The 15,807-nt window shown below is 43.8% G+C and overlaps 1 protein-coding gene across 4 annotated transcripts in view; it reads right to left on the bottom strand.

Annotated features, from left to right (window-relative positions):
* FGFR3 (fibroblast growth factor receptor 3) overlaps positions 1-12,076 on the bottom strand; it is a 60,299-nt gene extending 48,223 nt beyond the window's left edge. For all 4 annotated transcript variants that reach the window (XM_053458182.1, XM_053458183.1, XM_053458184.1 and 1 more), the window contains exons 1-2: positions 11,969-12,076; positions 10,368-10,605 (exon numbers count right to left, since the gene is read on the bottom strand). In XM_053458182.1, the coding sequence (XP_053314157.1) occupies positions 10,368-10,533 (166 nt within the window). In that variant the 5' untranslated portion in view covers positions 10,534-10,605; positions 11,969-12,076. The remainder of the gene's footprint in view (positions 1-10,367; positions 10,606-11,968) is intronic.
* Positions 12,077-15,807: the final 3,731 nt, after the last annotated feature.

The raw sequence follows: 15,807 nt of genomic DNA, 5'->3' as shown, positions 1-15,807 counted from the left end.
TCTGCTGGATGTCTCCAGAGCTCGCTCTCCCATGATAAGGAGCGGGTGGTAATAAATCTTTCCGATAAGAACCCAATCAAGCAGACTGTAGGGATCCTTTTAATTAGAGACAGGGGAGGAATTATGGACTGCATGGACTACTGATCAATACAAGCAGCTTAACCCTTTAATGAAAAAACAGCCATTTTTTCCCACAATACTGGAATTTCACAAATCTTTCCAATTTTTTTCTTCCACGTTGATGTGAATCTCTGGCACTGAACGATGTGAAACATTCCGACTGTTAAAGGGACACGAAGGGTTCTTGGAGTTTTACGCACTATGCTGTATAGAGTAATGCGCCATAGCGCTAACGAGACAACGAGGTTATTGTTAACAAGTTCATTTTGTTTACAAGTTCATTTTGTTTACAGATTAGACATTTGCCGCTTTTCACACCTCTCAAAAGACAAATATACCAGAAGATTGGCACGTATTGTTTTAACCCCTCGTCACAAGCAACAATTAATTCTTTAAAATGGCCTTGGGGTAAAAGTATTAAAAGGAATCCCAAGGAAGAAATATGCGAGTGGAGTTACACCGAGAGTAGCCTCTGGTCACACAGGATAACATCTACAGAATGAGCAGCAAAAAAAAACAAAACTTCAAAAGGCGCCACCCACTATGCTAAAGAAGCCACTTTTGATCCATACATTTAAATACCCTGACCCACTGTGCTAAAGAAATCACTGTTGACCCATGCATTTCAATATTCTGACCCTCTATGCTAAATAAATCACTATTGACCCATACATTTCAATATCCTGACCCGCTATGCTAAATAAATAACTATTGACCCAAACGTTAAAATATTCTGACCCACTATGCTAAAGAAATCACTGTTGACCCATACATTCAAATTTCCTGACCCTCTATGCTAAATAAATCACTGTTGACCCATACATTCAAATATCCTGACCCGCTATTCTAAAGAAATCACTATTGACCCATACAATTAAATATCCTGACCCACTATGGTAAAGAAATCACTTTTGATCCATACATCTTAATACCCTGATGGGACAATACCAAGCTGCTGCGTCTGACACGCTATGGTAAGGAAATCACTTTTGACCCATACATCTTAATACCCTGATGTGACAATACCAAGCTGCTGCGTCTGACCCACTATGGTAAATAAATCACTTTTGATCCATACATCTTAATACCCTGAAGAGACAATACCAAGCTGCTGCCTCTTCCCAGTTTATTTATGCGAGACGTAAAGAGCGTTAACATAAATGGTAAACCGAGTATCCAGACCCCGTGTTTCTCATCCGTTTGCTGACATTGCGTTTACAAAGGACCTGATTTAAAACCAAGCTACTTCTAATTAGCTTTTAGATTATTTAAAGGGACAGTGCACGTTCCCTGCCGCCGCCGTTCAAGAATATTATAGTACCGGGAATACGTTAATTTGCGAGGTAGAAGCTCCGGGCTCCGACGATTCAGCGGCAGCAAAGCTCTCCAATTGAAGCCAACGGGCGAGCGTCCCACACGTTGGGCTCAGGGGTCCGAACAGAACCCGCCTGCAGTGTTTGCGCTGGAGCTAGCGGGCGGTAAGTATATGCAAATGCAAAAGCGTCCCTTTAAACCAACCAAAAATCAGCTTTGGATTCACTTTTGACATTCCGTGCCCCCCGCGCCACGCTTGTCTTAACCCCTTCGAGACAAAGGCTGATTTTACTTTTTGTACCCTTTGTGACAATGGCCTTTTTAACATTTCTGCGCTGCTTGTGTTTAGCTGTAATTTTCTTCTTTCCCGTTTACTGAACCCACACACATTAGATATTGTTTTTTTCAGGACAAGAAGGGCTTTCTTTAGATGACATTGTTTTGATTGTATCATATTATTTACTATTAAAAAAATTATAAAATATGGTGAAAAATTTAGAAAAAAATGACTGTTTCTAACTTTTAGTTGAAAAATCTTTTACTCATCTATAAAAGGTAATGAAAAAACCTGCTAAATAGATTCTACTATTTGTCCTGAGTTTAGAAATACCCAATGTTTTTATGTTTTTTTGCTTTTTTCTACCCATTATGGGGCAATAAGTACAGGTAGCGTTTTGCTATTTCAAAGCCATTTTTTCCAAATCTGGTAATTCTTCCCCCCTTGTGCCATTTCGGGTATCTTTGAACCCGGCCAATGCAATTTACCCCATCAAGTCATATATTTTTGAAAACTAGACAGCCCAGGGTATTCCAAATGCTAGTATTTTAACTCTTTCCATGCACCATATCTACCACCAGTCTTTGTCAAACTTTATGGTAGTCATTTTTTGCATTTGTTTTGTCATACACATTTTACTTCAGGTATGAATTAAAATGTTCTCGTATATGTCACTATCACAAAACACCCCAATATGTGTTCAGCAACATCTCGTGAGTACAGCGATACCCCACATGAATGATTTTGCCTGGCTGTTTGGGGGCAAAAGGGCCACATTTGGGGCATGCGCATTTTTCAATGTTGAACTTTGGCATTTGGGGATCCACTGCCCATGCCCTATTTGGTACATCTTTGAGCCGGGCCATTTCAGTGTGCCCAATAAACCCATATATTTTTGAAAACTAGACACCCCAGGGTATTTCAAATGCTAGTATTTTAACTCTTTCCATGCACCATATCTACCACCAGTCTTTGTCAAACTTTGTGGTAGTAATTTTTTTGCATTTGGTTTTCCACACACATTTTAATTCAGGTATGAATTAAAATGTTCTCGTATATGTCACTATCACAAAACACCCCAATATGTGTTCAGCAACATTTCCTGAGCACAGCGATACCCCACATGAATGATTTTGCCTGGCTGTTTTGGGGCAAAAGGGCCACATTTGGGGCACGCGCTTTTTTCAATGTTGAACTTTGGCATTTGGATCCACTGCCCATGCCCTATTTGGTACATCTTTGAGCCAGGCCATTTCAGTGTGCCCAACAAAACCATATATTTTTCAAAACTAGACACCACAGGGTATTTTAAATGCTGGTATTTTAACTCTTTGTATGCACACATTTTACCACCAGCATTTTTTCAAAGTTTGCAGTAATATTTTTGTGTGTGTATTTTTCCCCCACACACCTACTTTATGTATGAATTTACAGCTCCTGGTATATGCCGCTGTCACACGACACCCCATAATGTGTTCAGCAACATCTCCTGAGTGCAGTGATACCCCACATGCATGGGTGTGTCATTTTTTGGGGGAACTAAAAGGCCACATTTGGTACGTGTGCATTTTTCTAATTGGAAATTAGATGTGTGGCCATCCTTCCCCCCGTGTTAATTGGGACGTTGTTGAACCTGGCCCATTCAATTTACCCCATCAAATCATACATTTTTTAAAAGTAGACACCCCACGGGCATTTAATATGCCAGTATTTTAACTCTTTCCATGCGAGAATTGTTTTAAGCTAATATGCTAACTTTAGGACTTGCTCACAAAAATATATTTTTTATATATATATATTTTTTTTTTTTATTTTTTTTTTAAAAAAATTTAACATTTTTTTTCAACTTGGAGGTTCCCCTGATAGTGACATCAGTGGGAAATGATTTTTACATTTTACTGTTTTTTTACTATTTTTTTCTAATTATTATTAATTTTATTTTATTTTTTAATTTATTTTTACTAATCACACTGTGATTAGAAAGCTGGGCTCCATTGACTTGCATGGTGAATGCAGTACCTGTATTCAACCTGCAAGTGGAGCCAAAGTTCTCTAGATGGTCTGGACCATCTAGCTAAATTTTAAAATTTGTTGGTTCCTGTTACAGGACGGCGGCCATCTTCCTTGATGGCGAAGATTGCCGGTAGCTGCGGCTGTGACCGCTCTCCGGAGCGGTCACAGCCCATCAAAAGGTTAGTGTTTGGTGTCGCTGGATGCCTCCTGATCGAGGCATTCCAGCGACACCATTTAAGTTTAGGAGGCGATCGTCGATCGCCTCCTAAACGCTTTTAAAACGGGCGTCCGCCGCCATACAAAGTATGGCGGATGTTGACGCCCCGTGGAGGGGCCAGAGATGGCCCCTTCGTGCCGATCGCGGCGTTGCTGAATGCCTCGAGGTCGAGGCATTCAGCAACGCTTTTTGGGTGCAGAAAGCGATAGTAGATCGCTTTCTGCACCCGTTTAAAGACGTGCCGGTCCTGGCACGTCAATTGTCGTAAAGCACATGCTTTTCCGTGCCGTGCCAGGACCGGCAATTGTCGTTAAGGGGTTAAACAAAGACCCCTTAAGCAGTAACAGTAATTCAGGGACACGCTCAGTCCTTCCAGACATCCTCAGTATCCCACCCAGACATCCTACCATTAAGACGACTTGCGTCTGTTCCTGCGCGGATTGACCTAATTATTTGCTTTGTAAAAATGACTAAAATTAGGGAAAAAATCCAGAAACTGGTTATTGGAACAGATAATTACTTCTAGATTTTACTGGAACTGGAAGAATGTGGTTGGGGATTAATAATTCAGTCCACAGGAACCCAATTTAAAGAGGCAATAATCTGCGGCCTCCGCTAGGCACCATCTTTGGCCTCTGAACTTGCGCGATGTCATGCGAAGGTGAATTCCTATTAAAGCCATGCCTCCCAACAGTCCCACTTTGCGTAAAACAGTCACTCTCTCCCGCCGAGCTCTTCCGGGCCATGTATGCATAGAAGGCGCTCTGATGACTTCCTGCTGTTTACAGGAAACCATAATCATAAGCGGCTACTGCATGTATGTAACAAATGAGGTCATATCCAAACATGACATAGGAACACGCGCATCCCTTATAACAGTACCGGCACAGGACGCCGGGAGCTCCGGTTACTGTTTATTTATGATTCAGACCCGACGTGCAAGCGTTTATTTGGCTTCCTTGGCTCGGTGCCCCCGCCGATGCCGCTGGAAGAAGCAGGTGGCAGCGACAGAAATTAAAACATACGCAAAACAGGAGTTTCTGCCATTAAAAGGCACGCCTAACCCTTTCAGTACCAGGGCGTTCAGGGAAGGCTCCACATCGGGTTATAAAGCGATTATGTTTAGATGATAAGAATGGGGTACTAATAATGAGTTCAGGACTGGTGGGGAGGGTTGTTAAAGTGGGGGGAGGGGTGCACAGAATCGAGTGGATATGCCTTTAAGAGATAAATGTTTTAGCTGCAGCCTCAAGGCGCGAGAAGGTGTTTTATTTCACGGCATAGCTAAGAGAACCAAAGAAGTCGCCAGCACTGACCCCCCCTGGCAATCAAAGGGTTAATCCCGACCGGTTTACGAGGGCCCCAGCCAAAGGCACACTTTCCACGCCATCCGAGTCCGTGATCTGAAGTGAAATATGTTACCGGAGACGTCACTTTTCCTACGGCCGTTAAGTGATCAGTAAATATATACATTTTCCTCACAAACCAACAAAGAGGACGTAACGTCGGGGTCCTCGCTTATCCGCTTATCACTTAAACCGATTTTATTATTTATCAAACGAGCTTAAAAAAAATAAGGCTTAACCCTTTCAGCAGTCAGGAATAAACATTGTTCCGCGCTGACAAGCCGAATAAACAGCATTCTGACTGTATTCATAGGGGGCGCTATCTATATATATATATACACACACACACACACACACACACACACACACACACACACACACACACACAGAAATGTATAGGTCAAAAAAGTATAGGACAAAACTCAGGTTTGTATAAATCAAAATTTTGCAACACGCTAGTTGATATGTCCTGTTTTCCCTTTTGTGCAGCGCTGCGGAATATGATGGCGCTATATAAAGCAATAAAAAATAAATCACAAGAAGCTATAAGCATGGATCAAATCCACCAAGTTAACGTATACCAATGCAAACTATGCCCCCCTCCCTCCTTTCTCCTGTTATTCCTCCCCAATAATACAGCTTCCCATTCTTTGCTTTCTCAATAGAGTGACCGGCAGCCCCAGGTACTGAAAAGAGCTTGCCGACCTCTCAAACCATCTCGGCATCCATTTAAATATGCCGCGCTTCTCCGTTCCCATTCATAAAAACAAGGAGAGAGAGAGAGAGAGAAAAGTTCAACATTGTTCTCATCGCGGCAGCTACTGGGGAGGAATAAAAAAAAGATGCAGAAGAAGAAAGGTCCAGATGAGGCCCTTGGTGTTTTCTACTTGGACTCTATTCAACAAGTGCCACCATCTGCCTTCTTCCTGCGGGGGTCCAAAGAAAAAAAGCGCCCCCCTTCTAGATTCACTAATGGGCAGCATTGATATCGGCAAACACACTCATACCTCCACAACGGCCCCCCTCAAAGTGTGTTTTATGTACCGGGGGGCCGAGCACAAAGCAGGGGCTGATATAGCGCTCACAGCCCCGCGTGGAGAATTACAACACTGGGGGGGATCCTTTCCAAGCCCCCTCTACGGAAAATCAGGGCTTGGAAAGCGCCCCCCCCTGGTCCTTTAATAAGAGGTTCTAGGAAATCACCCCGGATCGTACTAGTATTGACAGGTCTAGAACCCTGCAAGCTTAAACCCCCCCCCTTCATGCCCCGCTGGATACAGTGACAAGCGAGGGGCTAGTATTAATACAATAATCTAGGGCAAAAATGGCATCCTTCACATTCACAACGGCCCAAAAACAGCAGAATTTCACTCATTTTCCACATGTTTCCAGAATAGCAACCAACACGGCCGATATTCACAAGCAATTTTATAATTGGTCATTAATCAAACATGTCTGTATTGAGCCAGACCACAATATCACACCCAATTCTTTCCGCTAAACGTTCAGAACTCGGGAACTGTCCACATAATATCTAGTCCGTTATCTCATGCAGCGGCGGCGGCAGAGGCGGCGGCACCCGCAAACACTTCCCGAATCCTAAAGCGAATGAATCAGTTACTATCTGATCGATCCGTCGCTTGGAAATACGTTCAAAGGAGGAGAAACGTTCGAGGAGGAGGCCAGAGTCTAAAACTAGACGGTCGGAGGCTTAGGTGGATCATAAGGACGTTTTACCGTACTGAGAGGGTGGTAGATACATGGAAGAGCCTCCCAGCAGAAGTAGTAGAGGCGAACACAGTGAGGGGATTTAAACCCACATGGGATAGGCATATGGCCGATGAATCGAGACGAGACCAACGACTGATTAACACCGGCATCTCTACATCAGGAAAAAACAGGCCGAATGGGCCTGATCTGCTGTCAAACATACAGAAGTGCGGGCGATACACACACACACACTGTACATACACACACACACCCAGTCACTCATATACACACACACACACACATCCAGTCACTCATATACACACACACACACACATCCAGTCACTCATATACACACACACACACACATCCAGTCACTCATATACACACACACACACTGTATACACACACTGTATATACACACACATCCAGTCACTCATATATACACACACTGTATACACACACACTGTATACACACACACTGTATACACACACACTGTGTAAGTTCCATTAGTTCTCTTATATAAACACAGGCAGAGGCAGCAGCTGAAGAGCATCACTTAGCGACAGTCACTTTAAACAAAGAGATGTATACTTCCCCAAATCCTACTGCCCCCCCGCCCCCCTCCGCCTGGCCGGACACTAACACCGGCCGGGATCAACCGGACCCCGGGAACAGCATGCCAGGAACCAGCAGGGTGGATCACACACATCTCGCCGGGGACCTTGTGTTCCAGTGCCATATGTACCAACACACGCCAGCTCGAGATATTAACCCTTTAGTAGCTCATCATGAAGATTCTGTGATGACAGCAGAGCAGGAAGGTGTCGGTTCCAGGTCGGTTCCAGACCGGTTCCGGACTGTGTGACCCTGAGAGGTGCGGGTACCGGTCACTCATCCGCCCCAATACCGTCTACCCCCCCTCAATACCTTCTACATCACCCCCCCCAATACCTTCTACCCACCCCCCCCCCAATACCTTCTACATCACGATTACCAGCGACAAAAATAAATAATCAACTCACGCCGGGTACAGGTTTTATTTGTACATCCATAGATCACATCGCTATATATATAATATATACACACATATATATCACACACACTCACATATATCAAACACTCACATATCACACATACATACACCACATCACACACATATATATCACATACACACATATATATATACATACATACATACACAGTATATAATCACACATACATACCACACACATACACTGTATATACATACATATCACAAACACACATATATATCACATACACACATATATATATACATACATACATACACAATATATAATCACACATCACACATACACTGTATATACATACATATCACAAACATATATATATATATATATTATATCACACATACACACACTGGATATATATGTATCACACACACATCCGATATATATCGCACACATACGGCTGGACGGTCCGTGTAGTGATCGTGTTCCACGCACCCTGGGAAAACACCTGTGTTTGTACATAAACTGCACCTATATTTGTGTAAGACGGACAATCTTTACCCAAATACCTTACAACGGACTAACGACGCGGCACCCGCACACGGCACACGGCACCCGCTATCACGCTGCACTTGTTAACGACGGTCATTAATCCATCGGTTGCAGGTGGATGTAAAGCAGAATGCTACGGTATAAAAACCCATGCCTCCCCCCCTCGCTGTAAAAGTACAAACACTCACCCCCCCCCAAGCGGGTTAAAACTATTGACAGAAACGGGTTAATGTCACTTTACGGAAAGGTTAGTAGATAAGTGGAGCAGCCTCTCAGCAGAAGTGGTAAAGGCTAATACAGTGAGGCTGTTGAGACCAAGAACTGATTTAGGTCTTAGAGCAGGAAAAGAACAGGTCGATTAGATGGGTTAACAGAAAATTCGATGCTGACTAAAGGTAATGGGAGTCGCAATTCAACAACAAGAACAGGGGGCGCAGCTTCCCAGCCGAGATACAGCGCGATCAAAACAGCACATTCTACACGAATCGAACAACACGCGGCGAGGGGATTACATTCCTCTATCCTGCCTGAGCATCATGGGAGTCACAGCCCCCTGGCCTTTATTCCACCCCGCTTGATTCCACTCTTTGATGCATTAACCCTTTCCTGCAGTTGCTGGTTTACCAAATACAAACCGCTAGATTTTTTAACGGGACTTCTTAATGGAAAATACCAAAAAAACACGAATTCGAGACAAATCGCACAGCCAAGCCAGAATCCCAAACAACACGCGGTCAGGTGCACCCCCCCCCAATTAACCGGCGGGGAGGAACATACCCCATTGTACAGCGCCACGGAATATGATGGAGCCATATTACACAATAATAACGTTCAAACACCGCGACGCAGAACGAAGTAAAGAGGATTCCCGGAACAGCCGCCTTCCAAAGCCTCCTGAGAGCGGACCCTATAAACCCCCGCCTCAAACCCCTCAATACGTCAATTCCAGCAAAGCCACCTTCACGGGGCAGCGGATCAAACAACCTCGGACTACAGAAGGGCAGTAATGACATCAAACAAGCAACAAGTGGTTTGAAGGAATGTTCTGTCCAACGCAGCTTAAAGGGCTGTGAAACGCGCCGGGTATTACGAGTAATCATAACAAAGAGGCTCAGGCTAGCTCCAATCATAATGGGGAGGAAAAAAAAAAAAGGGCGAAGATTACTTTTTAGCCAAAAATGGTCAGCGTGTGCCTCCTCGAGAGACTTCACTAACGCTCCTTAACCTTTCGAGAGCCAGCAGGGTGAGCGATCCACCGATATGGCACGCAGCGCTCCGATGCTTCGATGGACGAGCACCGGAGAGTTAACCCTTCAGGGGGTCATCCGACAAAATGGACATATTAACTCTTTGCAGGACTGATGTAGCTCTGCGGTGCCCTGCCCAGCATTCCAGCGCCCAAAGGGTTTAAGCGAGGCAGACCTTCCACTAATCGGTAAATAAGACCCGAGAGAGAGAGAGAGAGAGAGAGAGAGAGAGAGAGAGAGAGAGAGAGGTGATCAGCGTCACCACGTTACCTGCCCCCATACACGTTACCTGCCCCCATACACTACACGTATAGGTCCTTTACGTCACAGCGATGACGTATTGCGCGATGGACGCTAAACCCGCCAGCGAACAGAAACAGAGAGCACTCTGAATGCGACGCACAGCAAAGAGTTAATCTACAACTCAATTCTCCCAATGCTGAATGAACTCCCCGGCGACCGCTCGGCGACGGCTTTACATTTCACATCCACGGCAAACGAAGCAGCAGCAGCAGCCCCTCCACACAGTCACACACGTGTCAGCGAAGACACGAGTACACTCCGCATAGCGTCCCGCTCACCTGCTGCTCTTCTCGCAGTCCTGTCCTCTTCGGCCTCGGCAATCGGCAGCCTGGCCGCCGGGACTGCGCTCACCAGGAAAAAGCAGAGCGCAAACCACAAGGCAAGCATTCCCACGGGGATCCCGCGGCACGGGGAAACGCGGCAGCCCCCGACGGCCCTAGACATCCTCCGGCCGCATAATTCTCTCCGGCCGCCTCTGCACTGAAGTCCGTTCGCTCCTCTCCTGCGCCACGGAACCTGCAACCGACACGCGTTTCGGAACGTTAATGAAATGTAACAAAAAAATCCCCAAAAAACTCATTTTATGCATTAAAACGTATGAATTCGATAACACGGGCAATGGAGACCGTACAATATAATAAAACAGAATAAGATGAAAGGGGGGTGGATAAGTGGAACAGCCTCCCAGCAGAAGTGGTAGAAGTTAATACATGGGATAGGCAGAAATCTATCCTGAATCTCAGACGCGTCTTTACAGCAGGAAAACGGTACAAGCTGATCCTTTACAAGTTTAACGTTAACGGACACCAGATTATCGGGGGGTATTGGGGTTGTTCTCAGTCCCTCGGATGTCCAGCACCTGCGCGGATGACGCCGGGTGCGATATTTATGTATACATTATCGGGGCTCTTAGAATCTACCAATCTATAAAGCGGGAGGCGCTTATCCAGGACGACCACAGGCAAGATTAACGACATGGAACACATCATACAAACAACACGGGAAAAACACGGAAAAAGATTTTCACACGGCGAGAATTAACTTTATTTACATGATAATAATAAAATAAAAATAAAAAATAACTAATTATAAATTATTACTAGAATAATAAATAATAATAATTATAATAATGAATCAGCGTAACGCCTGCGGGTCTATGAATGAAATTAACTCTTGCCATCCCGTTGCACACGAAAGGACGTATATATGTAGGGATCGGGGATTGCCCCCGCAGTCTGTCACTGTTGGGTAATTGTAACATGTAGCGTGTAGCGTGTACAGGTGACCCGGCGGCTCCAGTGGGTAACATTCATTAGCCGGCCGTCCGCAGCATCCAACGACAGCGCCGAGCCAATCGGTGCCTAACCTAAAACCTGACCGCACCGACTGGGGATACAATATGTCCGATACCAAGTACACCGACACACCGTCCACAAACACATAAAGATCACGCGTGTGCGTGTTACTGTATCCCACGGAGACGTCAGCCACCCATAACTGTACAGCGCCGCGGAATATGTGGGCGCTTTAATCATGAATAATAATAATAATAATAATTTAAAAATCCTTTACGCAGACATCATCATCATCTCAATAACTTGCCTCCCATTGGATGATAATTATTAATAATAATTAATAATAATTGTATCCAGACTTCCATCATCTCTTGAAATTGCCATTTTCACTGAAGATTCTCCAAAAAATGCAAAAAAAAAAGCTCCATGTGCAGACTTTGCTTATAAAATCTCCAAATGTCCCAAAAATGATATAATAATGCAAATAAAAGGCGCATGCAGCAAGTTGTGGATGCAGGGCACTGCCTTACAGAGGAAGCGGAGAGAAAGTAGCAGGGAGCCCATGCCCGGGAGAGAACACCTACCTGCTAAGAGCCTCTGCCGCCCGCAGCCGCTCCACAGCTCGCACCTAATCCACAGCCCGCGGGATGCTGCTCATGAGTGGGTGAGCGGGGCTGGGAGCAGAGCTCCTGGTGCCCAAAGCTTCTCCTCCCGCTTCTCCACTAGCAGAGCGCCGGGGGAACTGTGCGACTCCTCCCCCTCCACCACCAACTCCAGCGTGCTGGGCGGAGAGCCGCGGCGAGGCCACGCCCCGCGCGAACACGCCCCAGATGTGGAGGGATACGCCCACCGAGCGTGACGTCATCGCCCCCTACTGTGGTTAAGTCGTGTGGCTTCTGCTGGGGGGGATGAGTTAACCCGTTCAGGGATAGCATTATGGTTTTTGGGTTATTTTACGGATATTTTGGGGGTGTTTACATGGATATAGACGTATTGGCCCAAAGAGCTTATGGAATCATCAGCCCTTTTTATCGGGACAATAATTTATTATTTTTACCCCGTTCGCCGCTACTTAGGCATTTGCGCTGTTCCGGCAGAACACTTTTGGGGTATTTTAATAGGAGTTACATTTTAATTTAGTAATTTTAGATTAGCTTTTCAATAATGTATTGAGACCTCAGAGGTCTCTTTTTCAGAAGAAAGCATTCTGTTGAAGTTGCCATTCTCCCGTTTGGCTGCAGTACTAATGTGTCCTGTGCCTTTACAGCATATTTGTGCAGAGAATGGTCTAAATATCCGTTTAGCATTTAAAGTGTTAACTGCATCTCTGAAAAAAGTGTCACCCCTGTAACGTTTAAACCATTGGAGCAATTAATAATAATATATATTATTATCACTATTATTATTTATATTATTATTATTATTACTATTATTATTTATATTATTATTATTATTATTACTATTATTATTTATATTATTATTACTATTATTATTACTATTATTATTTATATTATTACGACTATTATCATTATTAATATTATTATTACTTATGATATTATTATTATTATGTTTATCATTATGATTAGTATTATTATTGTTATTATTATTTATATTATTACTACTATTACCATTATTAATATTATTACTACTTTTGATATTATTATTATTACTTCTATTATTATAATTATTAATTTTATTATTTTTTATATAATTACTATTATTATCATTACTAGTATTATTATTATTATTAGAGGTGCATCTGATCGGGGAGGGCTGGCAGGTAGGAGTGGGGGGCATAGAAAAAGCTGATGAAGTCACATGATCTTTTTGGACCTCAGCTATGTCTTCTTAATTCCACGTGAAGAAGAGACCTCTGAGGACCCGATAGGTTACATGACTACATTTTTTTTTCTGTGTTGGCACAAGTGGGGGGGTGAATTCTAAATAACAAATGGATCTTGGTATATATATATGTCCTGTATCACACTGTATAGGTCTTTGCGGACCCTCGGGTGGGTTTCCTGCATGATCAGGGCATCATGGCAGCTCCTTGCTGGGCTCCCTCCTTTACAGAAGAAAATACGGAGCCCGTATTCCGTAACCTTTGGAAATGGATTAACGCCACTTTGTCTCTCCGATGCGATTCATTACTGTCTACTCCATGCGGGTTTAATCTCATAGATACTGTTGGATTTATATTTCCTACCTGCCCCCCCCCCCGACACACACTTTTATACTTTGAAGGAATACATTATCAAAAATCCATGGCAACCGGCGCAGATGTCGGAGTCTTTGAAGGCGCATACAGTTAATGTGTACACCTTTTTATTCCGCACTGCCGTGGATGAGCTGGTTGGTAATATGCACCGCGGGCGGATCAGATGTGAATAAAAAGGGAAAACCAGGAGTAAATATTCTTTTTTTTTTTTGAGGGGGGTGATAGATACATGGAATGGGCTCCCAGCAGAAGTGGTAGAAGTTAATACAGTAAGGCAATAAAAACACGGGCAGATTAAATGGGTTTTATCTGCCGTCAGTTACTACGTATCCATTGCTATTCCAGATTTGGCCAAATCACTATGAACCAGAATCATGTCGGGTCTTTTGGGTGGGGGGCATTTATTGGACGTGCTTACTGCCATAATTACGCGGACAGGTCGCCATGCGGTAACCTCTCCCACCCCTTACAGGTAATGGTTAAACATTTTCTCTACAGATCAGTAAATCTCCGTGTAATATTATCCCCGGTAATTGCACGCTGTATTATATAATTATATAAATCCTATAACGCCATAAATTCATCATTATTTGTTAAATGAACAAAAGCCTGCACTTTTTGGTCAGCTCTTGAGTATTAGGTATGGTAATGGCCTCCTGAAATACCTGATGTGGGAGAATGCAAAGCAGTCAGAGCAGAGCCCCCATCGGAAATGTTGGGGTCTAAGCCAGGCTGATAATGAGGGTGATGGAAGTTGTAGTCCACAAATTGGGTGCATCAGAAGAGCATAAGACTAGCATACAGGGGAGGGCTGGCACCAAAGACAGTTACAGCCAAGTTGCCCCATTGGCCCCTTGCCCCCAACAGTAACTCACGCACTGACATGGATATTTACACACACTCTCAGATTTATACAAACTTACATGCTCACGTATACATATATACATGTTTATGCAAACACACACACATTCATGCTGAAACACAAACACATATACATACACATTCATGCCCACACACATTTATACACTCATGATCACACACATTTACATACTCATGAACACACATATACACACTCATGATCACACACATTTATACACTCATGATCACACACATATACACACTCTTGCTCATATACGTATACACATTCATGCTCACACACATATACAAATTCATGCTCACACACATATACACATTCATGCTCACACACATATACACATTCATGCTCACACATGCACCCTCTCACTCGCCTGCAGCTCTTCTGCATTTCTGCCTCCCTGTGCTGGTCCAAAGGGCTATTTTTGCTGGCAAATATGTGAAAATGTATCATTTAACCCTTTATTTTCCACATGCCTATCTTGCCCTATGCTTTGTGCTGTGGTGCAGTGAAATGAGCGTATCATGTAGTGTGCGGGTATTTCTATAATCTAGAGGGGAAGCTGAATACATGTTGGTGATTTTTGTGCACTTTTTCATAACCAGTTTGGTATTTTGGTCAACCCAACTTCTCTAGTGACAATTACCATAGCAAAACCATACAAAATGTGGCTTTATTGTAAATTTTTTTATATATCATTCATACTAAATGTTGGACTATACATCTAAAAGTGATATCAAAAGAAATCCCCATCTGTCCTTGAAAAAAATCTGGAGGTTTTGTAGTGCCATCAGAAATGGGTTAATGGAAAATTATCGATGGGATTGGGCCACGCTGGGGCCTGATTGAAAGGCCTAACCGGAAAGGGGTGGCTCAACGGCAGGGGGAGGAGTCTTATGGGGAGCAGGATTTATGGCGCACATGTGCAGGATTTATTGCATATGTGGGTGTGGCTTGTGATATCTGTGGGCTGGATTACCCATGTAGGGGTGGATAGTGGGGTACAGCGATGTGATTTGTGTCCACCTCCTCTGAAATATACCCCCTGCCGCCTTCTAGATTGTAAGCTCTTTGATCCGGGCCATCCTCATCTTTTATTCCTGTCCAAATCGTTGTGTGACGCACTAATTCTTTGCCCATTGTACAGCTCTTCGGAATATGATGGCCATATATAAAATCCAATAAAGCAAGAATAGCCACATGTTTTTTTGTATTTAGTTCTGTATCGTGAGATATTCATCCAAATAACAAAAGAGCCGCGCGTCCTGCGCGGCACAAAGAGCCGCGCTCACGCTGGCATCACCCTGTAAACCATCGCACATCATTCCCCG

This window comes from Spea bombifrons, chromosome 1 (genome assembly GCF_027358695.1).
Source record: "Spea bombifrons isolate aSpeBom1 chromosome 1, aSpeBom1.2.pri, whole genome shotgun sequence".
NCBI lineage: Eukaryota > Metazoa > Chordata > Amphibia > Anura > Pelobatidae > Spea > Spea bombifrons.
The sequence above is the reverse complement of the archived record's forward strand: the minus strand, read 5'-3'. Positions and strand labels throughout refer to the sequence as shown.